General features: G+C 58.9%; 1 protein-coding gene across 2 annotated transcripts; it reads left to right on the plus strand.

Moving 5' to 3' along the window:
- Window positions 1–1116: 1116 nt before the first annotated feature.
- On the plus strand, window positions 1117–26015 carry TRIM3 (tripartite motif containing 3). 2 transcript variants are annotated; one of them, XM_021062339.2, is made up of 12 exons: window positions 1117–1207; window positions 9649–9813; window positions 16555–16786; window positions 16984–17135; window positions 17319–17499; window positions 17795–18527; window positions 18647–18750; window positions 23450–23617; window positions 23805–23973; window positions 24222–24292; window positions 25217–25357; window positions 25450–26015. In XM_021062339.2, the coding sequence occupies exons 2-12, from the start codon at window positions 9683–9685 to the stop codon at window positions 25600–25602; spliced, it is 2235 nt and encodes a 744-aa protein (XP_020917998.2). In that variant the 5' UTR covers window positions 1117–1207; window positions 9649–9682; the 3' UTR covers window positions 25603–26015. The 2 variants fall into 2 exon arrangements, with proteins under 2 accessions (XP_020917998.2, XP_084830997.1); XM_084974871.1 differs by having other exon boundaries at window positions 16555–16781.
- Window positions 26016–27480: the final 1465 nt, after the last annotated feature.

The raw sequence follows: 27480 nt of genomic DNA on the forward strand, positions 1-27480 counted from the left end.
GCAGCACCCTCCTCTCCCTCTGGAGGCTGCAGGCCTCTGGCGGTGGCTTAGTCAGGGGGCTGGTCCATACACAAGCCCCTCCACTTTAAGGCCGCTGGAGATTTTTCAGCCTGAAAGGTGCTGAAGCCCGGCCTGACTGGAGGCAGGCCCTCAGGCAGAGCTCAAGGCCTGGTTCCAGCACTTTCTAGCTGGCTGATCAGGGTTAATGTCTGGGGAGCCACGGGCCCTCAGTTCTTTCCGTTGCAAAACCCAGCTAATAAAAGAAGCCACCTATTAAGATGAAGAGTATGAAGGGTAATATATGCAAAGTGATTCGTTATGTGTCTGGCACACAATAAGCACTCAGGCGCTGTTAACTGTTATTGTACTTTTTGATTATTTTCCACCGGGGCTGCTTTTCCACAGTGCGACGATTCTGAGAATTGCTCTGGTCTTTGGAGGGTGGGAGGCAGTCGCTGGAGGGCCTGAACCATAATTTCCTCAGGAGGAGGCTCTGGAGGCAGAGCCCCGCACCTGTGTACCCGTCGGCCGCTTCTCCCAGAGCTCTGGGTGCTGCCCTTCCACCTTGGGGCCCTTCCGCCGCCCCGAGGTCTGGGCCGAGGCACAGACGCCCGGGTCCTCCGCCCAGCAGAGACCACGCCAGCATAGTCCGCAGGAGCCCGCCGGGGAAGCCTGGAAGGGCCCCTCCCCGAGGCAGCCCTTACCGGCTCCCAGCGTCCGAAACCCCCCCTGCCCAGCTGCCTTTTCTGGACGGAGCCCCTGAGACCTGCGCTGCCGCCCGTCCCTGGAACTGTCGGGAGCACGAAGCGGCTGGCGGGGAGCGGGGAGCGGGGATCGAGGATCCGGGCTCCGCGCGCCGCCTCACGGGCTCCCCAGCCGGATCGCGGAGGCAACATCTGCGGGAGTCTCCGCCGGGGTCGGGGAGCGGGGCGGGCGGGGCCTCCGCGGCGGTGGGCGGGGCGTGGGCGGGGCGTGGGTCCCCGCCGCCCCCTCCCCCGGCTGGTCCGCAGCCCCGCCCCGGCCCCTCCCTCCGGCCTGTGCGGCTGGTCCGGCGGCGGCGCCGGCGCGGGGACAGGCGGAGGCGCGGGACGTGGGGCGGCGCCGCGGGCAGGGCCGGGCGGACGGGCGCTGGCAGCAGGGGCAGCGCCGCGGGCCCCTCGGAGTGGCCGCAGTCCGGGCCTCGGCCCTCCCATCCTGCCTGGCCGCGGTGAGTGCGACGGGCGGCCCCCCGGGGGGCGTTGGTATCCCCATCTGCCCGGCCCCGGTCCGGGTGCGAGCGGCGGGGTCTGTCCGAGTGTCTGTGGGTGGGGGCACAGATGCTTTCCCAGAGCTGTGCCTGCCTCTGTCCACGTGAGGCGTGTCCCTGTCTGTGAGAGCAGTGGGGGGATTCTTCGGGCTGTGGCTGCTCACGTGAGGTCCATGTTTGGGGGGGAGGCGCGGGTGGATGGGTGATGGATCCTTGGAGCAGCTCGGGGTTTGGGAGCGTGTGTATGTTGGCGGAGGGGGTCGAGTGCTGCGGTCGAGGATGGGCGGGGGGTGGGGGCGCGGGTGGGGTTGCGGAGTGGGACTCTGGAGTCTTGTGGCCCAGCTCGTCCGCGGGCTCCTTTCTCGCTGGTGCAGACTCTTCCAGCCCTTGCCACCCCCTCCATCCTCCTCAGGTACCTAGCGGCCCCCCGGGGGCTCTAGGGGACACCCTTTTCTCCTCTCGCACTGGCCCCTGGACAGGAAGCCTCCTCCGGAGGCTGTTTCTTGCAGGAAAGGACCCTTCTGTTTCCCCTGCAGCCTGGGCCCGCCTGGAGGACCCCAGGCCCCTCCCTGGTCCTGGCCTCCTCCCTTCTGGACTTGGCTCCAGCTCATGGGCTGCAAACCTGCAGGGACAGATGGTTGCAGGTCGGAGGGGCAGGCTGCATCCCAGGGAGGTCAGTCCGCTGAAGGCCGGCTCTGGGCTCGCTCCTGGCGTGGGGGTCTCTGATGTGGAAAGCAAACCCAGGGCTGGCCCTGGTAGCAAGATGAGATCTGGGAGGTTGGAACAGGTGCAGAGGTCTTTTGCACAGGTCTCTCCTCGCCTGTCCGTCCAGCTCATCAGTGCCCATTCATCCCCTGAAGCAGGGCTCTGATTTGCTGCAGAACTGGAATGAGAGCTGCAGGCCTGACAGGTGCCCTGCCTCTCTTGGCTTGCATGCCTCCAGTGACAGAGCACTTACCACCTTCTGCTACGGGAAAGCTTCTTTGTGTGAAGTGGAGGGCTTTTTCCTTGGAACTTTGTTCCCTTGTCTTGTTACTGCCTTTGATTTTGCCTCTCTGTCTGGTGAGAAGGAACTGCAGTGATTTAAACATGGCTCTCCTGTCACCAGCATATACTGAGCACCCTCTGTGTGCCAGGTGCTGCCTCAGCCGCTTAGGGGACAATGGTATTCTTGCTGAGAGAAGAGCTTGAGCAAAGGCCCGTCGTTGGGAGAGTACAGCCTGTGTTCAGAATAACAGAGCCAAACCATATGGCTAGGGCAGAATGTGCCTGAGGGAGTGGCATGGGTGCCCTAAACCCAGCAAACGTTTATCTTGCAAGGGGGGCAGGAAACAACTGCAGCCGCTCCCTAACACACCTAGCCTTTCCTTGGAAACCAGCAATCAAATACCCAAGGTGGTACAAGACTGGATTTAATCTTCACCTGGACAGAGAGAACCTTGGGAATCTCAGGTTTGGGGATGAAAACGTGCCCTCCCCCCAGTTTACAAAGCGAGGGGCTGGAGGAGGGTCTTGCCCGGAGTCCTCCCTTACGTTCATGAAAAGTAGCAAGAGTCAGGACTAGCTCCCGGATCTCCTGAGCTTTTTACCTAGACACCTGTTAGGGCCAGACAGAGTCAGAGCTCGAACCTGAAAGATGGAGGAAGAGGAGGAAATGAGAAGATGCACGGGGTTCCGGCTGGTGTGACTCGGTGGATAGTGTTGCCTTTTGTTGAAATGAGAGCTACAGCCGGAAGAGTAGCTCAGGGGAAAGTGAATTCCATTTTAGGCTAGTCTCTAGCAGAACCCCTGTCCAAGGTACAGCTGGCTATACAGGCCTGGGTTCAAGAAAGTTTTCTGCACAGGAGATAAGGCTGTGGGGGTCATGAGCGAGTGGACGGTAACCGAAACCAGGGAGAGGCGAGATTTCCCAGGCGGTGTATGGAAGTGAGGGGGCAGGAGGCCCTAGATCGAAGCCCCGAGGAACCAGACACATAAGGAGCGGCCGGGGAAGGGGCAGCCAGAGAGGTCAGTGAGAAACTTGCCTCGAGTGGGTTGTGATAGCATCACGTACAGCCTCTGCTCTTTTGAGTCCTGCGCTCTTGCCCAGCTGGTCCATGTGTCTTAAGTTTTCATGCTTCTGTTCCTTACTCACTCTTCCCAAGGTACCTAAGACATTCCTATTTGTACCCCAAGAGCCAGATCATATATTCCTTCTTCTGCAAGCCTTCTTTTTTCCCTTCCTTCCTTCCTTCCTTCCTTCCTTCCTTCCTTCTCTCTCCCTCCCTCCCTTCCTTCCTTCTTTCTTGCTCACCACACCCGAGACATGTGAAAGGTCTGGGGCCAGGGATTGAACCTAGCCACATGTGCTACCTGTGCGGCAGCTGCAGTGACACTGGATCCTTTAACCCACTGCACCAGGTGGGAGATCCAACCTGCGCCTCTGCAGCTGCCTGAGCCACCCCTGTCGGATGCTCGTGCACTGCACTGCAGCGGGAACTCCTCTGCAAGCCTTCTTTATCCTCCTCCACCACCTTCAGAGTGAGGCGCTTCCTTCTCTTCGCCATCGTAGCAGTTTGAATGCGTTGATACCACGCTGCCTATCACTTTGTCGTCATGTATTTCCGTGTCTGTTTCCCACCCTTGCCTGAGGCCTTGTGATGGACCGGGAGCGTGTCCACTTCAGCGGTGTGTCTCTAGTGACCACCTGAAGGGCCTTATCTGGAGAGCTGGGAAGTTGGATGGTCTGATGGGTTGATCAGCTCATGGAATGGTTCAGTCACCTACTCAGTCTGGCCCTCAGAGGTGGTCCCTGCCAGGCTTACCGAAAGGACTCCTTGGCTTTGAGGACTTGACCCCTCAGGCTTCATCTGTTCCAGAGAAACCCCAGGCCTGTAACCTGTAGTCATTTGTCATTTCGCTGAGCCCTCAAATGATCAAATACACGTGGAGGCTGGGGAACAGCGAGGCGAGTCACTTGCAGAAGCCAGCGAGCCTCCCTGGCCTCTTGCATCCACTTGTTAACAGTGCTTTGGTCGCCTGCCTCCGCTCACAGCTGTGCAAATCGTGTCTCCTGAGCTTGTAGGAGGAAGTCGGCGGAGGAAATTAGATGCTGTTTGAGACTTTGGAGAAACTGAAAAGCCTTGAAACACATCCTTTGCAGATGTCCAGGCTCTGAGGGAATCAGCTCTGGCTGTCCTCATCTGCTCACAGGCAGCTTCCTCTTTAGCCCCTGGGTCTAGCTTCCTTCCCTCCAGGCTGTGGAAACCACACTCCCTGAAGTTCCTGACGGCTTCTCTGGGGCCTGAAGCATGGCCCCTCTGCGGCATTTCACGGTGGAGACTGGTCTCTCGTCCGCGATGCTCTCTTCTCCCTGCCGCTCCTGGTTTCTCTGCCTGATTCCCTTTTCCGTGTGTTTGCAGGCTTTGCCTCCTGGCCTGTCCCTTCAATGCTGAGGTTCCTTAGGGCCCCGTCACAGACTCTCCTCTCTGACCCTGTCTGGGTGCTGTCACCTGCTTCCATGGCCTCGGGCGCCATCTCTGCACTGGCGACTCCCAAATCCTTATCTCGAGGCCAGACCTCTTTGCTGGGCTCCAGGCTGTCTTCCCAGCTGCCAGGATGACCTGTCCCACTTGCATATCCCCTAGGCACCTCGGATCCTCTTACTGAACACGGAACTTAGCCCTCTCTGTCCAAACTGCTCGTCTTTCAGCTTCCAAGCCCATAAACGAGGAATCACGTCTAATTCTTTCTTCTCCTTCCATTCTTCACATCTAACCAACCAGTCGCCAAGGTCTGCTGACTCCTCCCAATGAAATCCACTTCTCTCAGCCTCCCCTCTGCTGCCCCCCAGCCAAGGCCACACCACCCTCCTCTAGACCATGGCAGCGTAGGGTAACTGTCTGTCTGTGACGCCCTCAACTGTTTGCCACACTGTGTTCAAAAATTTACTCTTGTCGCCGCTCTGTCGCTTTCTACTTAAACCCCCTCCGCCGCCGCACCCCACCCCCACCCTCCAAAGGTTTCCTTTGCTCTTTGGATGAAGCCTTAATCCCCTAGGGGAGAGGGGAAAGTCTAAACTCCTTAATAAGGGCAGCAAAGATTGCGCGATGGAGCGCCTGCCTACCACGCGTCTTAGCCTCTCCTCTCTGTGCTCCATTCATCCCCTGATGCAGACGGCACTGCGCTCTCTGTACCTCACCCATCCTGGAGCTCTGGGCTTGACGGGGCCTCCCTTCAGGAGAACTCTCTCGCTCTCCAAGCTCCAGGACGCCCTTGCTCCAGCGTGGATCTAGGTTGGGAGACTGTGCTCCCGGAGCCGTCTCTGCCTCCCCGCATGCCCCCTACCACGGTGCACCGCAGTAATCTCGTTATTCGATTGTGGAATCCAGGGAGGCCGAGCCGCACCTGTTTATCTTTGTACTCCCAGGCCTAGCAGAGGTGTTGAATGAATGCTGAAAGGGGAAATTAGGTGCCTTTAGAACCTCATGGAATAGATTGCAGGGCTGAAGCCTACCGAGATGGCTGTGGGCAGCCTGAGGAAGGAGAGCAAAATCTCAGCTCTGAGTTCAAGACCTTCCAAGTGTCTGCTGTGATACGCAGTCCATTTTACTCATGGCCTATAGGACCGTGGGGCAGATCTCTGAGGAGCAGTGGGGTGGGAGAGATGGGAGCAGAAGCCGAGGAGAGGAAAGGAATCTTAGTGATTTAGGCGGGGGTATGACCTCAGCGGCTGCGTGCCCAGCACGTCTGGGTGGGGAACTGAAGCAGGAAGGGGAAGGGAGGGAGGAGCTGTCCTGCTGGGATGGGGCCCAGTCCCCGCCCCTGTGCGCCAGGCTGGGAGAACCCCTTGGGCTCCGAGGGAGGCGGAGCCTGGCATCCAGCTGCCCCAGCAGCGCCCCTAGACCCCTCCTACTCTTCCTCCCAGCCCTCCCCTTCAGGGAACAGAAGCTTCAGCTTGGCCCTGGCCTCCTGTTCCTTCCGCCAACCTTGGTGCTGTCCTCCTCCTGCTGCGTTGCTGTCCTTGTAGTTAAGTCTCCAGATTCAGCGCCCGCCACATCTGGAGAAGGAAGCTCGGCATCCCGGGGCCCACCTCGGGAGAGGATGAACTCAGGAAGCCCTCTCATGCCCACCCGCCCGTCACCATAGGGCACCTGCAGCCCAGCCCCTCTCTGCCCTTCCCCAAACCTGGAGAAGCCTCAGGACTGGCCCCACTCCTTCATTCACTCCCGGTCTTTAGAGAGGCCCGCGGTGGCCAGCTGGGCCCAGAGAGTGGTGGCCCGAGGTTCGTCACGGCCTGGTTTGAAGTAGCCCACCTACCTTTCTGTCTCCTTCCATGGCCAGATGTCTCTCCTGAAGTGTCTCCATCCACTGGGTTCGTTCGCATCTCCATCCGTCCTTCCCCCTCTGACCTGGCTTCTGCCCCTGCACCCACCACCACCAGAGCTGGTGGCTGCGCTCCGGTCTTCTTCTTACGTCGCTGCGCCTTCTCTCCTCGGCCACTCTCTCCCCCCGCCCTCCTTGGTCGCACGCTCTCAGGGTCACGGTCCCATCTATTGTCATCGCCTTACGTGCCATTCATATGCCCGGGCTCCTTAAGTGGTAACCAGCCCAGGCCTCTCTCTTGAGCTCCCGTATTCTGTTCCTTTCTCGACATCTCTCCTGCGTGTCACACGGGCACCTTAAATACCGCGTGGCTGAAACGACATGGCCCAGATCACCCCCTCAGCCTTCGCCATTCCTGGGCACAACCCACTGGGGCTCCTCGTGGACACCGCTCCCCCTCCACGTCCAGGCAGCACGATGTCCTTTTGACTCCAGCTCGTGCTTACTTCTCACATGGACCCACCTTTTTGCCTCTAGCTCTGCTAACACCCAACAGCATCTTACCTGAAGAACTGAGGTCGCCTCCCACGTGAGCGCCCTGCTTCCCGCCCTGGCTCCTCCTCCGTCCTCACAGCTGCCAGGGTAGCTTCCTTTTTTTGGGGGGGGGGGTTAGGGCCACACCCACAGCATGTGGAGGTTTCCAGGCGAGGGGTCTCATCAGAGCTGTAGCCACCAGCCTACACCACAGCCACACAATGTGGGATCTGAGCTGCGTCTGCCACCTACACCACACCTCACGGCAACGCCGGATGCTTAACCCACAGAGCAAGGCCAGGGATCGAACCTGCGTTCTCATGGATGCTAGTCGGATTCATTTCCGCTGAGCCACTATGGGAACTCCCAGAGTAGCTTTTTAAATTATTATTAATAGTAGTAGCAGTAGTAGTGGTAAATTGCATCATTTCCCTCCCAATTTGGGGTAAAACTCAGATTCTTGACATCCAGGTCCTTTATGCTCTCATTCCAGCCACCTCCCCAGACTCAGCTCTGGCCTTTTACTCCCTTTGCTCTGGCCACGGGGTCCTTGCAGAGGCCTGTCCCTCTTGCTCTTCCTTCAGCCTGGGGTGGTTTCCCTGCCTCTCTCTCTGAGCCCCACCTTCTCCCTGCTGCTCTCCTCCCAGCCCTCAAAGCCCTGCTTAAAACTTAGCTGCTTGGGGAGTTCCTATCATGGCTCAATGCTTAACAAACCCAACCAGGAACCATGAGGTTGTGGGTTCCATCCCTGGCCTCACTCAGTAGGTTAAGGATCTGGCGTTGCCGTGAGCTGTGGTGTAGGTCGCAGATGCGGCTTGGATCCTGCGTTGCTGTGGCTGTGGTGTAGGCTGACGGCTACAGCTCTGATTTGACCCCTAGCCTGGGAACCTCCATATGCTGCGGTGTGGCCCTAGAAAAATAAATAAATAAAATAAAATTTAGCTGCTTGGGAGTTCCCTGGTGGTCTAACATTTAGGACTTAGTGCTTTCACCCTTGCAGCCTGGTTTTGATCCCTGGTCTGGGAACTGAGATCCCACATCGAGCTGCTGCACACCATGGCCAAAAAAGCAAATGAGTTACCTGCTCGGAAACATCTTCCCCAATTACCCAATTTTTTCCAAAAAGTGCTCTTTCTCATAGCATCCTTTTTTTCTTCTATATAGCATCTCCTCCCCCAGCTTGAAAGTATCCATTGTTTATTTACTTTTAAAAATCTGTCACCATGTCCTCACCACAAGGACCAAATCTGTTTTTTCCATCACTCTGTCCCCAGCGCCTGTGCAAAGTCAGCACTTAGTAAATATTCACCGAATTACGAATTAATTCAATAAACATAGACTGATCTTTATGTCGGGCTCTGTGCTCAGTGCTAGGAATAAAATATATATATTTATAATTATATTAATTCATATATATATATACCTGTGCATAGAGTGGAGGAAGCAGAGAAGTAATAAGGAAATCACAGGACCACGTATAAGGGCGAGGATGCAGGAAATACAGGGCGCAGAGGGATATGAAAGTGGAGCAGCTATCCCGGACTTGGGGAAGTCGGGGAAGTGAAATTTATGAACAGACCTGAAAGAGAAGCAGGAGCCAGCCAGCCACAGTGGCGGGGGGCGGTTTGGAAGAGGCTCTCCGGCAGAGGGAACAGAATGAGGGACTGCCCAGAAGCCAGAGAACAAGGATTTTTCCAGGAAGTGCAGAGAAACCAGTGTGACTGCTCACAGAATCATGAGACACGAGGTTGCAGAGGGAGGTAGGGGCCAGACAAAGCTAAGCCTTGTTGGCCAATTTAAGGAGTTTGGACTTTGTCCTCTGGACAATGGAGAACCACTGAAAGAATTTAAAGGGAATCTGTGTTTTCTAAGCCTCCTTCTGGCTGCGAGGGGGATGGATGGGAAGACACAGGTGAGGAGATGAGGACACCAGTTAGGAGCCTGCGGCCACAGCGCTGGAGAGAGTTGGCAGCAGCCTCAACGGGGGGCAGATTCTGTGCAGGTGGAGAAAAGGGGATAAGGTATTAGGAGACCCGGATACGGATTGGATGTGGGAAAGAATGTGATCCCAGGCAGTCGTTCTGTGGGGCGGGTGGAAGCAGAGATAGAAGGGCCGCAGGGGGTCAGAGGTGAGGCACCCCGTCAGGAAGGTCTCCTGGGAGGGCTGGGGGGCAGAGGAGATGAAGGGCGGGTGCATCGGTGAAACTGGCATCCCCAGACCCCGCCCCAGACCTGCGCTCTTGCAGGTGTGAGGTGGGCGTTATTACTCCCATAACTGCAGGTTAGGAAACTGAGGCTCAGAGAGGGTATGTGACTTCTCCAACGTCACAAAGCTGGCAAGAGGCTGAACTGCATTTGAAATCCAGCCTGCCCCCCGAAGCCTGTGCTTGGAACCAGCGCAGCGTGCTCGGGGCGGGGCGGGGGGCACCCAGTCCCCCTCCCTCGCCCAGATCCTTCCCTGCTCCGCCCCAGCCACTGCTCTGCAGGGGTTCCGAGCGGTGCTGCGGAGCAGGTGCAGAGGGCAGGGCTGGCTTTCCGGGTGCTGACCATCTGTCCGTCCACAGGCTGGTGTGCGTGGCAGGAGCCGTCGTGGGCACCATGGCCAAGAGGGAGGACAGCCCCAGCTCAGAGGTCCCGCCGATGGACAAGCAGTTCCTGGTGTGCAGCATCTGCCTGGACCGGTACCGGTGCCCCAAGGTTCTGCCTTGCCTGCACACCTTCTGTGAGAGGTGAGGGTGCGTGTGCTGGGGAGGGGTGAGCACGCACAGGAGATGAGGCACGAACCGGTGAGAGGACCAGAGGTCCCCGGCCCCGGGGCCATGCTCTCTGCTCAGCGCAGGGCCTTCTCTGCCCCTTCCCAGGCCCGAGGGTGGCCTGGGCAATCTTGAACATCACCAGAGAAATCAGGCAGGGCCGAGCAGCCCGGCCAGCTCTGGCACCCAGAACTTTCTGACCAGCGCAAGGATGTTCGAAGCTGAGTCTGTCCTCTGTGCCTGTGGTCATTGTCATCCCAAGGCACTAAGTGAAAAGCAGCCCCTCCCAGCCGCTGGGTTTCTAGCTCTTAGTCATTCAACAAATAGTTATTTATCGAGCAACTTCTGCTCCAGACCTGTTCCAGGTGCTGGGCAAGAAGAGATAAGCAGAAACAGGTATGATCCTTGCTCTTAAAGAGCTTACAGTCTAGACAAGAAAGATAGTGATCAAATCATCATGCAGCCAGACCACAGATGAATGTAATTGTGCACCGGTAATGAGCCACGAGGAGTTCCCGTTGTGGCTCAGCAGGTTAAGAACCCAACATAGGAGTTCCCATTGTGGCTCAGCAGTAACGAACCTGACTAGTATCCATGAGGATGCTGGTTTGGTTCCTGGCCCTGTTCAGTGGGTTAAGGATCTGGCATTGCTGTGAGCTGTGGTGCAGGTCACGGATGAGACGCGGATCCTGTGTTGCTGTGTCTTTGGCATAGGCTGGCAGCTACAGCTCCGATTCAACCCCTAGCTTGAGAACCTCCATATGCCACAGGTACAGCCCCAAACAAACAAACAACAGAAAAGAACCCAGAACGCAACATAGTGTCTGGGAGGATGTGGGTTTGATCCTTGGCCTCACTCAGTGGGTTAAGGATCTGGCGTTGCCACAAGCTGAGGCATAGGTCACAGATGCGACACAGATCTGGCGTGGCTGTGGCTGTGGCATCGTAGGCCAGCAGCTGTAGCTCCAATTTGACCCCTAACCTGGGAACTTCCATATGCCGCAGGTGCAGCCCTAAAAAGACAAAAAAAAAAAAAACAAAAAACAAAAAACAAAAAAAACCAACAAAAAAAATGAGTGCCACAAATGAAGTGCTAAGCTGAGAGATCTTAGATGGGATTGTTATAGTTGAAACAGGGAGGGCTTCCCCGAGGTGGCACCCAGAGGCTGGATGAGAGTTACCTGAGTGAGGGCAGTGGTCCGAGCCTTCCCGGCAGAAGAAGGGGAGAGCCGCGTGGCCTGAGTGCCAGCAGGTAGGACAGCCTAGAGGAAGCCCGGAGAGGCGGGAGTGGTGGAGCGAGGCCTGGGTGGAGCCAGAGAGCTGGGTGGAGGCCGGACCACGAGAGGCTTTGCAGCCCGGTTGGTGCCCTGCTCTGACCCTGAGAGCTGCAGGAAGCCGCTGCAGGGCTTCACACCTGATGGCATCTATTGGCGGAGGGCAGCCTCCCTCCAGCCTCACCCCTCATCGCTCTGCCTGGTCCCTGGGCTGCTTCTCACCATCGTCTCCACCCAAACCCTCCTGCCTGCCCTGAGCCTGGCTCTGCCCAGGGACGCTCTTCCCCTCCAGCCCTGGGCTTTTAGGGCCCCGCACGACTGCTCAGTCCCCTTCGTCACCTGGAAACAGCCTCAGCCTCCCCGCGGACTCCAAGTGCTTTCATCACCCCAGTGACTTCACTCCACTTGTGCCTCTCAGTCCTGACTGTGTCTGCAGGGACGCCCTCCACGCCCCCCCAGCCAGCCTCTCTCCCGGGGACGTTATCCCCCCATTGCCGCGATACCAGCTTTGACGGGACATGGCATCCCGCGCCCTCAACTGCTCCCTCTCCTCCCAGCCACCAGCTCCCCAGCCTCCCTTTCTTTCCTGCCCATCCTGGATCCCAGGGTGGGTCCTGGGCAACCACAGCTGCCCTGCACCTGTCCTCTCTAACCCGGTGAGGGCTGTACGTGGGCGTCTCCGCACCTTCTCCCACACCGATCACTGAGCCGTCCTGGAGAAAGTCCCTGCCTGAGAAATTATAGCAAGAGCTGCCGTGTATCGATGGCTTTGCTATTTGCCGTGGACCAGCTCAGTGACTTACATGTCTTAATCCTCACAACAGCTACCTCATTATCCCCATCTTAGAGAGGAGAAAGCTCGGGTTCAGAGTTATTGAGTAATTAAGAAATACTTGAGGCGTTCCTGTCGTGGCGCAGTGGTTAGCGAATCCGACTAGGAACCATGAGGTTGCGGGTTCGGTCCCTGCCCTTGCTCAGTGGGTTAAGGATCTGGTGTTGCTGTGAGCTGTGGTGTAGGTTGCAGATGCGGCTCGGATCCCGCGTTGCTGTGGCTCTGGCATAGGCCGGTGGCTACAGTTCCGATTCGACCCCTAGCCTGGGAACCTCCATAGAGCAGCGGGAGTGGCCCAAGAAATAGCAAAAAGACAAAAAAAAAGAAAAACAAAAAAGAAATACTCGAGGCTCCACAGCAAGTGCACAGTTGAGGTCTGAAGCTAGGCTTGACTGCAGAACCTTCTCTCCTAACTATTACGAATTCACTCACCCGCGTTCCCTGCTCTCAAGGACTTCGGCTCATGCGGCGTGAGGGACGCTCGGCAATCAGCTAATCAAACGGGAGAGACCAGCTTGGGCGAAGTGTTTCGTAGGAAACCACCAAGGAGAAAGTGAGGGTGGTTGGGCCAGGGGCTGGTCTGCACAGAGTCATCAGGGAGGGCTTCCCCGAGGAGGTGACATTTGACCTGAGACCTGACGACAAGAAGGAAAGGGCCATGTGTGGATTGTTCCAGGCACCAGGGACACCTTTGCAGTGTTGGATGCAAAGGCCTCAAGGAAGAAGTGAGGGGGGCATGTGAGCCACCAGAGGAGAAGCCAGTGTGACGGATGAAGAGGAAACGGGGCTGAAGCGAGGCCCGAAAGTAACAGAGCAGTCCACGGGGAACCTTGGCAGTTTTAGCAGAGTGTGGATTTTGTTTTGAACGCAGTGGGAAACCACTGGAGGAGTTTCTGTAGCAGGGAAGTAATGTGACATGAATTAGATTTTGTTGTTGTTGTTATAAATTAGACTTTTTTTAAAGCTCACTCTGGCTGCTTGTGTGGAGAGTGGATTCTAGGGAAGCAGGAGTGGAAACAGGGGAGTTCCCCTGGTGGCGCAGTAGCAATGAATCTAACTAGTATCCGTGAGGATGCAGGTTCGATCCCCAGCCTCACTCAGTAGGTCTGGGTTCTGGCGTTGCTGTGAGCTGTGGTGTAGGTTGAAGATGTAGCTCGGATCCCATGTTGCTGTGGCTGTGGTGTAGGCCGGCAGCTGTAGCTCCAATTAAACCCCTGGCCTGGGAACTTCCATATGCCATGGGTGCGGCCCTAAAAAGCAAAAAAAAAAAAGTGGGGCTCTTGATGAGTTCAAAGCTATGTTGCAGGAGGAACCGCAGATTCAGCAAACTGGGAAGAGAGCTACGGGGGAGCTGAGCCGCATGGCTGAAATGCAGATTTCAGAGTTGACGCCCTGATGGGTGACGAGACATGAGTGCTTTCAGGAGCAGGGGAGTGGACAGCTGAGGTGAAGGGGAGAAAAGGATTGGGGGCTGTGAGGGGTAAGGAGGCTTAGGAGCTAAGATATCTTTTTTGTTTTTTTTCTGTCTTTTTAGGGCCGCACCCGCAGCATATGGAGATTCCCAGACTAGGGGTCGAATAAGAGCTGTGACCGCCGGCCTACACAACAGCCACAGCAACGCAGGATCCGAGCTATGTCTGTGACTTACACCACAGCTTACAGCCACCCTGAATCCTTAACCCACTAATCGAGGCCAGGGCCTGAACCCTTGTCTTCATGGATACGAGTCGGGTTTGTTCCCACTGAGCCACAGTGGGAACTCCAGGAGCTGAGAAATCTTGGTGGGGGCGGGTCACCCTGTGTCTGTCAGGGCCGCCGACAAGTGATGCAGGGGGGTGTGTGTCGGGGTGGGGATGATGGAGAGACGGAGCCCAGAAGAAGACGCCAGGGAGTGGGGGAGCCACCCTGCAGGCAGCGGAGTCAGTGTCAAGGATGCCGCAGACAGAGGGCCTGGGCCTCCGCGGAGCTGACCAAGAACTTAGAAACGTTCCCTTGACCCCGAGGAATGTGGAGCATGAGGCAAAAACCCATCTCCACTGGCGAAGGCTGAAGGGGAACCCAGGTCACAGATGTGTTCATATCTGTGCAGCCCTTAGAACTGTGCCTGGCGCCTAGTGTCTGTTAGATAAATAAAAATTAATTAATGCAGATCCCGGGCTGCCAAGAACACCCACTGAGAGACAGAGGAGATGGGAGAGGTCGCACCGTGCAGTGTCCCTCCGAAGACGTGGGGCCTCCACCACCCGCTGGCGGGTCCCTTTCTGGCCCGAGCCCTCTCCTCCCTCCAGCAGCCTCCCCGCCGCTCGCCTGGGTCCCCCTCCTTCGCCTTCCATCTTCGCCCTCTGCGCTCAGGGGCCTCCGGGCCTCTGGTCCCTCCCTGCCCCACCCCCCGAGGGGGGGTCCAGCCCCTCCCCCAGCCCAGACCTTGTCCTGCATCTTCTCTTCTCTTCGCCTCTTATTCTATACACAGGCTCAAGACGCGCCCCCCCCACACACAAGCAGATTAGACCTCTGCTTTGTCCCTTTGTCCCCCCAGCTGCCACCCAGTCCGACACCCTCCCTCTCACTTCCACCCTCTTCATCACTCCTCTGCCCGCAGTGGCCGCACCATCGCCCCTCCCCCCCACTAGCTGTTCTCCTTACGGAGGAAGGCGCTCCCAGTTGCCAGATTCAGTGGGCATTTTGCAGTCCCTACCGTCCCTGATTCCACTGAGGACTCCTCCCTCCCGCCTTCTGGAATGACACGGCCCTCGGCTGCTCTGATGCCGTCTCTCCTCTTCCTCTCCGCCCCCCTCAGTCAGTGTTCACGGGTGCCCCTCCCGCTCTTGGCGCTGGGTCCCCCTCTTCCTGGCCATCACATGCTCTCCCCTGGCTACAGGGGCCGTCGAAACGTCCACGGCCTCCCCATTTCTCACCTGCCTTCTTTCCCACTGTCTACTGGTCCCCTCCGCCCAGATGTCCCCCAACCAAGGCAAGGCTGGACTGTCCGACACACCCTCCTCTTTGTGTGTTTGTCACCGTGGTGAGTGTCCCCATCATCCACTCAGTCATCTGGACAAGGAATCTGGGCATCAACCAAGACTCATCACTCGCTCCCCGTGTCCAATAAGACAACACCTCCACCGGCGGCCCTTCTTAGTGTCTTGGATTTGTTCCGCCTTAGTCGGCTTGGCTGTTGCCTAAATCCAGGCTGTCCTCACTTTTGCCGAGACTATTGTAAGAGTTTCCTGGTTCAGCACCTGCTTTGCCTTGGGTCTGGCTCTTGTGCTCATTGGCTTTCTTCCCTTTGGACCGCTGGCCGGCTCTGAGTCCGCTGACAACCAGAAGGTGCAAAGCACAGCGCCGGGCACCCTGCACTTACTAAACGGTAGCCGGAGGCTGAGGCGGAGGAGGATGCTTCCGCCCTGGTCCGCCGCCTCTTCCCGTTCATGCTCACCCTGCACACAGGGGCAGTGAAGACGGGCTGGGTCGAATGTACACCTGGCTGCGCTAAGCTCCTGCAACCCCTCGCACCGTTGGGAGCTTAACTTCCACGCTCCTTCCGGTGGCCCAGGAGCCCTCCCTGAGCCGGCCCCTGCCTCTCTCTCTCCAGAGACGCCCCTCACCAGACCTTCGTTGCCCTCAGTCTCCAGCCCCCACGCACTGCTTATGATCCCCTGCCCGGACTGTGCTGCTTCTGGCACCTTCTGCATCTGGGACAACCCCCCGCCCCCAGTCCTCCTCTCCCTGCACCTTCCTTGGGTCAGACCAACGGCGGTTTGTCCATGAAGGCTGTGCTTACATCACCTCCTCTGAAGCCTTTCCAGGCTACCCTCTGTGCCCACCGTGGGCCAGATGCCCCTTCTGTGCATTTCCTCGTCGCTGCATCTTCTCTATGTCTTATATTAACCACAGGTGACACTAGTAGCCCACAGTATCCAGTGCTTTCTGTGAGTCAGGCATGTCAGCACTTGACATTCAATTCTCCACACCTTGAGAAGCCTGAACTTTCTCCAGCTTACAGAGGGAGGATCCCCGGCTCATAAAAGTTAATTAGCTTGTCAGCGGTCACACAGTGTAACAGGTGACTGACCTAGGAATTGAACCCAGGCAGCCCAGCTCCAGGACCCGGGCCTTTTGGTCGTCACGCAGTTTGCTTCCGTAAACTCTGCCTGTGTTCCTTTTTTTTTCTCTGCACAGTGGGAGTATTTTAGAGGTAGGCACTGTGCTTGATCTGCGTGTCCCCAGAGCCTGGCACACATTTGGCAAGAGCAGGCAGTCAGTCAATGTGTAGCGACTTACTGGGGCGGGGCACGGCGACTAGGTGCATATTTTCTGTGCCAAGGGTGTGTAAACACCTGTGGAAGGTGAGCCTGTGCTTGTGACCCGGGAGGAATGCGGCTAAGTCTGCTCCTCCGAGGCACCTCAGGGATGAGCTTCCCCTCAGCCGTGAGAGGCGAGGCCCTTTACATCTGCCGGTAGCACCAGACGTGTGCCAACCAGCGAGCCTTCGACGCGGAGTGGAAGGGCCCACGCGTGAGGGAGGGACTGGCCCCTGCGGCAGGGGTGCGGCGGGGCGCACGGCCCCGGCCCCGCCCCCCACGCCTTTGACTCCGCCTCCTCCCCGGCCAGGTGCCTCCAGAACTACATCCCTGCCCAGAGCCTGACGCTGTCCTGTCCGGTGTGTCGGCAGACGTCCATCCTCCCGGAGCAGGGCGTCTCCGCGCTGCAGAACAACTTCTTCATCAGCAGCCTCATGGAGGCCATGCAGCAGGCGCCCGATGGGGCCCACGACCCCGAGGGCCCCCACCCCCTCAGCGCAGTGGCTGGCCGTCCCCTCTCCTGCCCCAACCATGAAGGCAAGGTGGGCCCAAGCAGGCCCAGTGAGGCCAGGACTTGGGGTGGAGGGGGAGAGGCTGGGGGAGGGGCCGAGGGGCCGCGGGGGAGAGGGGGCTTCCCTGGAGAAGGTCCAGGTAAGGGGTGCAGGTGGGGGGAGGGGAGGGGACAAAGACGTGCGGTGTCGAGCCGTGGCCTGACCAGCGTCCTTATGCGGCCCGCCAGACGATGGAGTTTTACTGTGAGGCCTGTGAGACGGCCATGTGCGGCGAGTGTCGCGCGGGGGAGCACCGGGAGCACGGCACGGTGCTGCTGCGCGACGTGGTGGAGCAGCACAAGGCGGCCCTGCAGCGCCAGCTCGAGGCGGTGCGCGGCCGGTAGGCGCCTGGCGGGCACCTGGGCTGGTGGGGCGGCCACCTGGGGTGGCGTTTCATCCCGGGCGGGGGCGGCGACCCTGCGGAGGGAGAGCAGGGAGGTCTCCGGGGGGAGCCATCGTCCCGGGCAGCAGTGGGGTCCCCAGGGGGCGGGAGCGGTTGGGTCTGAGACAGCCCCCTCCGCAGCCTGCCACAGCTGTCCGCAGCCATTGCCTTAGTCGGGGGCATCAGCCAGCAGCTGCAGGAGCGCAAGGCCGAGGCCCTGGCGCAGATCAGCGCAGCCTTCGAGGACCTGGAGCAAGCGCTGCAGCAGCGCAAGCAGGCTCTGGTCAGCGACCTGGAGGCCATCTGTGGGGCCAAGCAGAAGGTGCGTCAGGCCCCCTCTCTTCCCCGCGCCCGTCAGGAGACAGCTGCACTGCCCCGCGCTCCACACCCGCACTCCCCTCCCCCAGGCTCTACTTTCCGCCTCCTGACGCCGCCCATAGGTGCTGCGGCATCTGCACCCCTTGTCCACACTCACCCTCCTGCATCTCCTTCATGCCATAGTACAAGTTCCCCAGGAGTCACAGACACCCCCCCCCGCGCGCGCGCGCGCGCGCGCCTGGCCACCCCAGCCCGTCCCCACCTGCCTGCTCACCCAGCCCTCCCCGACGCCTCCTCAGGTGTTGCAGACCCAGCTAGACACACTGCGCCAGGGTCAGGAGCACATCGGCAGTAGCTGCAGCTTCGCGGAGCAGGCCCTGCGCCTGGGCTCGGCCCCGGAGGTGCTGCTTGTGCGCAAGCACATGCGGGAAAGGCTGGCGGCCTTGGCGGCGCAGGCCTTCCCGGAGCGGCCCCACGAGAACGCTCAGCTGGAACTGGTCCTTGAGGTTGACGGGCTGCGGCGATCGGTGCTCAACCTGGGCGCGCTGCTCACGACGAGCGCCACGGCACACGAGACGGTGGCCACGGGCGAGGGCCTCCGCCAGGCCCTGGTGGGCCAGCCCGCCTCGCTCACCGTCACTACCAAAGACAAGGATGGGCGGCTGGTGCGCACCGGCAGTGCGGAGCTGCGCGCAGAGATCACGGGCCCTGACGGCGCGCGGCTGCCCGTGCCCGTGGTGGACCACAAGAACGGCACATACGAGCTGGTGTACACGGCGCGCACCGAGGGCGAGCTGCTCCTCTCGGTGCTGCTCTACGGCCAGCCAGTGCGCGGCAGCCCCTTCCGCGTGCGTGCCCTGCGTCCCGGGGACCTGCCACCGTCTCCGGACGACGTCAAGCGCCGCGTCAAGTCCCCCGGAGGCCCGGGCAGCCACGTGCGCCAGAAGGCGGTGCGTAGGCCCAGCTCCATGTACAGCACCGGCGGCAAACGGAAGGACAACCCCATCGAGGACGAGCTTGTCTTCCGCGTTGGTATGGAGGGCTGAGGGCAGAGCCAGACGGGGCCCCCCCGCGTGGGCAGTAGCGGGGGGAAGGCTCAAAGCGACCTCAGGGTGAATTTTTTTGACTTCCATCACATCTCGTCCTCATAGGCAGTCGTGGAAGGGAGAAGGGCGAATTCACCAATTTACAGGGTGTGTCGGCAGCCAGCAGCGGCCGCATAGTGGTGGCAGACAGCAACAACCAATGCATCCAGGTAAGCGCTCCTCCAACCGAAAGAGGTTCTCGCTCGCTATGGTCCGCTAAAAGCAGCAAGAAAACCACACACACGCATCAGACTTTACGGGTCCCCTCCTGAAAGATGAAACCCTCCAGACAGTATTGTGTCTAATGCACCAGTCGCCACCTGCGCCCTTGCCACCCCTTTGTCACCGTGGCAGCAGGAACCAGCCCCTTCACCATTAAACACCAGGGTTCACTGCGCTGGCTGCTTCTGCCTCTGGAGATGTGGCTCAGGCCAGACCTGCTCCTGGACCGCAAAGATCCGGCTCATGCTTCCTTCCCCTCTGCCCTCCCCCCCCCCCCCCCGGAGCCTCCACCTGTCTGGCTGACTTTCTCCCCTTTCCACCACCCCCGTGGTCAGGGTGCAGGCTCGGCGGCTCCCCCACTACCTTCCAGCATGCCTGTGACTCCAGGATGTGTGCTGTCTGTGCCATTCTCTGCAAACATCCCGTTGACTAGACAGTCAAATGGGGGTAACTTGGGAAAAGGGGTCCCTTCCAGTGGCTCGACGGTAGTGGTGTCACAGGTGGTCCTGCCCCTGGCCTTCCCACTCCCTCACACACCCGAGTGAAGCACCTGCCACTCAAACGGACATGGCCTCTGCTGCACTTGGAGCTCGGTAAGGCCCGAAAATGTGGCTTTCTCTGTCTCTTCCTTGTAGCGAGCCTAGCAGCGCACAGAGCTTAGCAGTGGGCAGAGCCTAGCAGCAGGCAGAGCCTACTGGCAGCCCCCGTGTGGTCAGCGCAGCAGAGCAGTTCAAGGTTCAGCCTCTGAAACCAGACACCTGGGCTTGAATCCTAGCCCTGCCGCCTACTGACAGGTCACATGACCTCTCTGAGCGCCGCTTAACTCAAGTGTAAAATTAGGAAAAGGATACCGCAGAGGGCGGCTGGGCGCCTGAGTGATGTGACGCGCCGTGCCTGACACCAGTGAGCTTTCCAGTGTGAGCTGTGGAACATATCATTGCCCAGGTGGGGCTGCAAACAAAAGCCAGGAGCTGGGAAGGTGCTGGAAGGGCTTGTTCAGGGACCTGGAAGGTCCCCCAGGGGCTGGAGGGAGGTCACTCTCAGCAGATGGGTAGCTGAGGTCACACCGTAAATGGTTCGGGGGCGGAAGCGGTGGAATTTTGATTTTCTCCCGCGTGTTTTGTGAATTTGAATGAAGAATTTGATCTGGAGCTATGACATCCTGTGTGGTGGTCTCGGTCTAGAAGTTCTATCAGCTCTTCTGTGAAAACGCCCTCCTTTCCTTCGGGGGAATGTGAGTCACGTTCTCCTCCTCGCGCCCTCAGCCTTTGCCGCAGCCCTTTTCAGACCTTACCGGGATCACCGCTTGGCTTGTTTTGTTGTAGTCTCTCTCCCTCAATGAGACTCAGATCCTGGAGTCGCCAGCTGCTGCCCTGGCACAGGAGAGAGATCTGGTTAAGGACCAAATTAGGGCACCGGTAGGTTGTAGCGATAAGGAAGCAAATTCAGCAGGTTTTGATGCGCCGTCAGATGGCAAGGGAGAGACATGAATCAGGAATCGCGGGGCTTGGTGCCCTGGGTACGTGGTGCTGCCACTCAGGAGCCGGCCCGGGAATGAGTTGATGTGTTCACTTGGTAGGTGGTGAGTCTGAGATGGCTCTGCAGCCTCCTCCACGTGGAGATGTCCAGTTCTGGCCTGAGATGGAGCTGAGGAATTCATTCATTTGTTGAGTGTCTGCGGGGTGCCAGTTCCTATACCAGCGCTGCAAGTGCAGCAGCGAATGAGACAGACGCAGCCCCTGCCCATCTGGGGCTCGCATCCTTAGAGGGGGCAAGGGGGTGGACCAGTTGTTTAGTTACAGACGCTGTTATGGACAGAGCTCAAAAGCGTGTATCGTGGAGGCCTCCCTTGATGTGTGTATATTGATTTAGGGAGTTCCCTGGTGACATAGTGCCTAGGACTTGGTGCTTTCACTGCTGGGGCTCAGATTCAGTCCCTGGTCTGGGAGCTGCAATCACACCTCAAGCCACTGCAGGCCGAGGCCAAAAAAAAAAAAAAAGGTGAAAAACCAAACCAAACCCTTCTCTGAAGGAGTGGCCTGTACATTCTGGAACTCAAAGGGGGAGTAGGCATTGGCTGTGAAGAAGGGGTGGAATAGGAGAGGTTGGAAGGGGAGCCCCCCCACCAAGGCCTCCGCGTCGAGCTAGAAATGAAGCAGCTCAGGCTGGAGGCAGACACGTGGGCCCCCTGCCCACCTGGTGGTACCTTTCAGTCCCTCTCACAGCAGCTCCTCAGCCTGGGCTGCCCACCTTCTCATGCCGGCGAGCGCTGTCCAGCTCCAGGGACCAGGACAGAAGCCAAAGGCTGTTCTGATCAGCCAAGGGAGGGCACGATGGAAGGCCACATCAGGAGGAGTGACGTCCATCGGTGGGACAAGTTCAAATAGCTCCACAGGCCTAAGAAGTGGGGATGGGGCAGGGGCAGGGGGCCTGGTCCACTAGCAAGGGAGCACTTCTGGAGCAAAGAGCAAGACCACAGCTTGAGTTCGTCAAGGCTACTCCTAGGGCTCTGATTTATTTTGTGTCCCTAGCATGTTCACAAAGCCGTATGTGGAGCTTATGCGGTGAGTGACGTTTTGGTTGTGAAGGAGAAGCGATAGGCTTAGCTGTAGAGGAAAGCATCATTCAAGAGCAGGTGCTTTTAGAATGGGGAGACCTGGAGTTCCCATCGTGGTGCAGTGGTTAATGAATCTGACTAGGAACCATGAGGTTGCGGGTTCGATCCCTGGCCTTGCTCAGTGGGTTAAGGATCTGGCGTTGCTGTGAGCTGTGGTGTAGGTTGCAGATGTGGCTTGGATCCCGAGTTGCTGTGGCTGTGGTGTAGGCTGGCAGCTACAGCTCCAATTCGACCCCTAGCCTGGGAACCTCCATATGCTTCAGGAGCAGCCCTAGAAAAGACAAAAAGACCAAGAAAAAAAAAAAAAAGAATGGGGAGACCTGAGCATGCTGGGCAGCTAAGGTGGAGCATGTAGGAGGCTGGAAGGGTTTACTCGGCAGGAGGAAGATGACCTTGGCGGCTTCACAGCCAGGATGAGCTAATCCTTGGCCATCCCCCCACCCTCACCCACCCACTCCTTGACTGCTGCTAAGTCTTGCTGCATCTTCCTCCTGGATGTCTCTCAAATCTATCCACTTCCCTCCAGCGCGTGCCCTGGTCCGAGCCACCCTCAGTTCTCCCCTGGACCACTGTAGCCCCTCCGACGGGTTGGCCAGCTGCCAGTCTCAGCTCCTTCCTACCGCCAGAGTGCTGGTTCTGAAATGCTCCCCGTGCTTTTTCCACCACCACCAGGCAGGTCCCCAGGTCTCAGTGGACACCGGCAAAGGGGGCCTGCAAACTGAACTCACTTCCGACCCTGTCCACGTGGAGATGGCCTCACCTCCCACAGGTTAAGGGCTCGGTCCCGAAAGACTGGCCCTATCTCTAAAGCGAATCAAAGTTCGATTAGTCAGTAGAACTGCTGACCAGCCAGCTATAAAGTGGAGGTTCCCACAGGCCACTCCTTGGGCCCGGCCAGTCAGCTAGAGCAGCTCGCAGGACTCAGAGAAACATTCCTGTTTACTATTGACTAGAAAGGATATCATAAAGGATGCAGGTGAATAACCAGGTAAGAGGCACGTAGGCCGAGGTCTGGAAGCGTCCCCAGGGTAGGCGCTTCGGTCCCCGTGGAACTGGGGCCCACGCCCTTGGGGCGCCCTCCCAGAGGCTTATGGAATCGTCCTGTTGAGTTTTTACAGAGCTTCGTCTGTGCTCCCCGCCGCTTCTCCTCCCCAGAGGTTAGTGGGTGGGGCTGAAAGTTCTGACCTCTTCATCAGGTGGTCTTTCTGGGGACCAGCCCCGTCCGGAAGCTGTCTAGAGGCCCCTCCCTACGTCCCCTCATTAGCACAAACCCATCAGGGGCTCTTTGGGAGCGGGACAGACACGCCTGTTGATCAGGAAGTTCTAAGGGTTGGAGGAGCTCTGTGCCAGGCACCGGGGACAAAAACCAAATCTGTTTCTCATTTTACCGCAAATCAAATCTCACCTTGTCACGCTCCAGCCCAGAACTCTTTTTTTTTTCCCACGCTCGTGACGTGTGCAAGTTCCCAGGCCAGGGATCAAACCCACGCCACAGCCGTGACCCAAGCTGCCGCAGTGACCACACCGGCTCCTTAACCCCCTGAACCACAAGAGAACTCCATGCACACAAATTTTAGTGACTCCTCCCACCCAGAATAAAGCCTCACGTCTCCTGTTCTTTATGGGAGCACTCCCTGCGCTCCAGCCACACTGGACAGCACTGCCCATCCTGGCCTCTGGCAGCGTCTCTGCAGACACTGCCTTTTACATACTGGTTACTCTGCCTGAACCCCTTTCTCCTGCCTTTGCCAGCCGGGCTCAGTCCATCGCCTGGCCTCTCTAGCAGCTCAGGTAGCCCCCGCTCTTGCCTTTTCTGACCTCTTCCCGCCCTTTCATGTTCTCACAATCGCCTTCGCACCCTTGCTGCACGTCCCCCAAGCGCTGCCCCAGCCACTGTGCCCACAGCGGGTGCTGGTAAGCGCTTGCTGAATGATGAATGAATGGGTCCCCTCCCTCAGGACCCTGCCCCCTTCCCTCTGTGCCCACAGTCTCTCCCCTCCTGCCCGCTCCCTCCTTTGTTCCTTGCTCAGGTTTTCTCCAATGAAGGCCAGTTCAAGTTCCGTTTTGGGGTCCGAGGGCGCTCCCCCGGGCAGCTGCAGCGCCCCACAGGTGTGGCCGTGGACACCAATGGAGACATCATCGTGGCAGACTACGACAACCGCTGGGTCAGCATCTTCTCCCCCGAGGGCAAGTTCAAGGTGAGACCTCCTGCCATGCTTCTCTGCACCCGCGGTGGCCAGCAGAGGGGACTGGTTAGGGCCTCCTGGGGGTCAGGGCCCGGGCTGCTTGGTCCATCCCCAGCCCAAGGTTCCGCTGGGCTCCAGCCTGGGACTGCCCTCCTCACTGGGCAGGATCCGGGCCCTGATGGGCCTTCCTTTCCTCTAGACCAAGATTGGGGCTGGCCGCCTCATGGGCCCCAAGGGAGTGGCCGTGGACCGGAACGGACACATCATCGTGGTGGACAACAAGTCCTGCTGCGTCTTCACCTTCCAGCCCAATGGCAAGCTGGTTGGCCGTTTTGGGGGCCGTGGGGCCACTGATCGCCACTTCGCAGGTACTGGGGGAGAATTGGGAGATCCTGTTCTGATACCCCAGGCCCAGAGCGCTCCCTGGGGTGCCCCAGCTCTAAAGACCCCTCCTCCTGTATTTGGGCCCCAGGGGCTCCCCCTTCTCTGTACCCTCGCACCATCGTCTCAGAGGCCCCACCCCTCCTCTGACGCCCCCCCTTTGTCACCCCGGGCGCTCTTCCCCGCCCCACTCCATGTCCCCGCTCACTGCCAGAGGCCCCCTTTGTATTTTCAGGGCCCCATTTCGTGGCCGTGAACAACAAGAACGAGATTGTGGTGACGGATTTCCACAACCATTCGGTGAAGGTCAGTGGCCACCCTCCTTCCGTGCGCGCGTCCCCAGCCCTTCCTCTTCCACAGGCTCCTCGCTCCCTCACCTCCTCCCCATCGAGCTTGTTCCCGAGAGCCGGAAACCTTTACCACGTGGCTGTCATGCCAGGCACGGTGCGGAGGCTGGGGACACAGCGCTGAACACGGCACACACGTCCCCCCTCTTCCTGGGTCTCACGGGGAGAGGGAGGACCTGGGAGGTCACGGGAGGACGTGGTCGATCCTGTGCTGGGGACCTGGGCAGGGGGGTGCCTAGCAGGAGCCCTTGAATCAGGTGAGGCTGAGAACGGCCTAAAGCTCAAGAGGGAATGAACCAGAAGAAAGGGGGACGGGAGGAGCCAGGAAGCGGAGGTGGGCCCTTGCTGTGCAGTCAGGAAACCACGAGTGGTTCAGCCTGGATTTGCACAGGGAAGTGGTGCCAGGGGACAGCGAGGCTTGTTCCCTGAAGGCACTTTCCTTTCTTCCTGGGAGCCAGGGGGAGTCACCGGAGGACTGCGGGCGGAGGGTGGTGCACTCCTGGGTGTCTCGGGAAGGCCGCTCTGTCTCTGGGACACAGAGGCCCAAGACGAGGCTTTTGCAATAATCCAGCTGAGGACCCTGGATGCGGCAGGGTAGGCGCAGGGCGGGGAGCTGAGAGCGCGTCCCCAGGGTGTGCGCATTCGCTGGCCATGGAGCAGAGACAGAAAACCCCCCAGAACGGCTTTCCCTGGGGAGGAGCTCTTAGACCTCAGGGCCCAGGCGACCTCAGCTGGAGCTGTCCCCTCGGCAGTGGGCGGCATGGACCTGGTGTAGAGCAGCAGATCGGGGGTCCTCAGCCCCGGGGCTTCTCCCCCGCCTCCTCCAAGGCCTCGCCCTCTGCCTGAGGCCGGGTCCCCAGTCCCCAGCCCTGTCCCCTGCCAGGTGTACAGCGCGGACGGAGAGTTCCTCTTCAAGTTCGGCTCGCACGGCGAGGGCAACGGGCAGTTCAACGCCCCCACGGGGGTGGCCGTGGACTCCAACGGGAACATCATCGTGGCCGACTGGGGCAACAGCCGCATCCAGGTGAGGAAGCCCGGGGCTGGCACGAGGCGGGCCCCCAGGCCGCCCCCAGGCGCCGCTCACCCGCCTGATCCCACCTCTCCTCCGATCCCCAGGTGTTCGACAGCTCCGGCTCCTTCCTGTCCTATATCAACACGTCTGCAGAGCCACTGTATGGCCCACAGGGCCTGGCACTGACCTCGGACGGCCACGTGGTGGTGGCCGACGCTGGCAACCACTGCTTCAAGGCCTATCGCTACCTCCAGTAGCTGCCCCGGGGCCCTGCCTGGCTCGCGGAGGGACGGACATCGGGGATGACTGGACAGGATGGCCTGGCCGGGAGGCGGGCCGCACCTGGCAGCACTGAATGTGGGCTGCGGGCGGGGGCGCGCCCGGGCCCCCCCCTCCCCCCTCCCGACCCCACGGTTGCACTTTATTTATTCGGTTCTTGCTTTGGTGACTGGGTGGGCCCCGACCGCGGTCCCAGGATGTGTGCAGAGCTTCGCCCTCCTCCCCGTACACACCTCCCGTCCCTCAGTCTGCCCGCCGCCCCCAGCCTGGGGCCGGAACAGCCTCCCAGTCCTGGGCAGATGTCCTCGGGTTGTCTCCCTAGCACCCCGTACACACTGACAGAGACAGCAATACCCCACCCCCATATTAAATAAACGTCTCCACCACCACAGTTTTGTGGCTTTCTTGTGGGCTGGAGGGGGGGTGGCCCGCTCTCCATGTGAGGATGGGCAGGCGGCCAGGTAGGGGACCCAGATTCCCAAAGGTGCCCTGATGATTTAGAAGCTTCAGGAGAGGAGAGCAAGAGAAGGGGCGCTCTGGGGCTCGGGCATCTCTAAATGCCTGTCCCCAGGCCCACCCCCTGCAGAAATAATGAGGCCAGGGCAGGGAGGAGCCTGGAAGAATGCCCCTGGCCCCGAGCACAGCAGCAGCTGCAGGGAGCCCCGTGGCCAGGATGACAGCCCATCCCTGAAGCGCAGGCCTGGCTTAGGGACCTGAGGCGAGCCCAGGTGAAAGCAGGGCGTGAAGACCCCATGGCCGACTGCAGAACGGGAGCTCTGCTGCCTCCTCCTGCCACGCATCCCCAGACTGCTGCCGTTTCCCTGGAGTGGAACCAGGGGCCTGGCACCCCTCCTGAGCTCTGTTCTGCAATTCCAGAGATAACCACCAATCACCAGCACTGGGAACTACGACTGCTCCCTCCCCACAAAAGGCCGAGGCTGCTCCAGACCTGAGCCTGTAGCTGTCAGACTCCTACCGGGTACCCCCTGAGGCCCGGTGCACCTGGCGTGGTACTCGGAGAGAAGCCCCCAGGACGAGGGAGGGAAGGTTGGGGAAGGTCGGTTGTGAGGGTCACGGGGAGGCCCAAGACCATCCTGTGTCGCACGGTTCCCGAGGCGAGAGTGGGAAGGCCTGCCTGCGGGCCCCGGAGGACCACGAGGGCCGTGCCGAGCTCCAGGGTGGTGTCTTGGTGGGTTGAAGGTGGCCGTGGTAGGAGTGTATACTCTATAGAGGCGTTCCCTCGTGGCTCAGCGGGTTAAAGATCTGGTGTTGTCACGGCTGTGCCTTCGGTTACGGCCGTGGAACCGGTTCGATCCCCAGGAACTTCTGCATGCTGCAGGTGCAGCCAAAATATATAAATAAAATACACCTCAGAAACTAATAAATGCTACAAATGAGGCTTTTTCCCTCCTGGAAAGCTGGCTGCCAAGCTGTACCAGCGCACCCCTTTACAGGGTAAGGACACCCCTTTATAGGGTAAGGAGCCCCCCTGAAGGATCAGGCAGCCAGAGCTTGAGCATGGCTCTACCACGGGGTATCAGCGGGATTTGTCTAAGATGCCTAATGTCGGCTTCCTCATTTGTAAAATGGGACTAATAGCACAGTATATATTTTATACATTAAGTGTTTAGCACAGTGCCAAAAACATACCTGTGCCCAACAGATAGGAACAAATTATTATTTTTTGAATTTAATTTTACTGGAGTGTAGTTGCCTTACAGTGTTGTATTCATTTCAGGTGTACAGCAAAGGGAGTCAGTTACATAAAAGTATATCCATTCTTTCCTCCCATTTGGTGATTACAAACTATGGAGTAGGTTTTTCTATGCTATACAGTAGGTTCTCGTTGACATGAG

The sequence above is a fragment of the Sus scrofa genome, chromosome 9 (genome assembly GCF_054392235.1).
Source record: "Sus scrofa isolate SSC_HxYL_T2T_F1_AM1 chromosome 9, Sscrofa_HxYL_maternal_Yorkshire_Landrace_v2.0, whole genome shotgun sequence".
NCBI lineage: Eukaryota > Metazoa > Chordata > Mammalia > Artiodactyla > Suidae > Sus > Sus scrofa.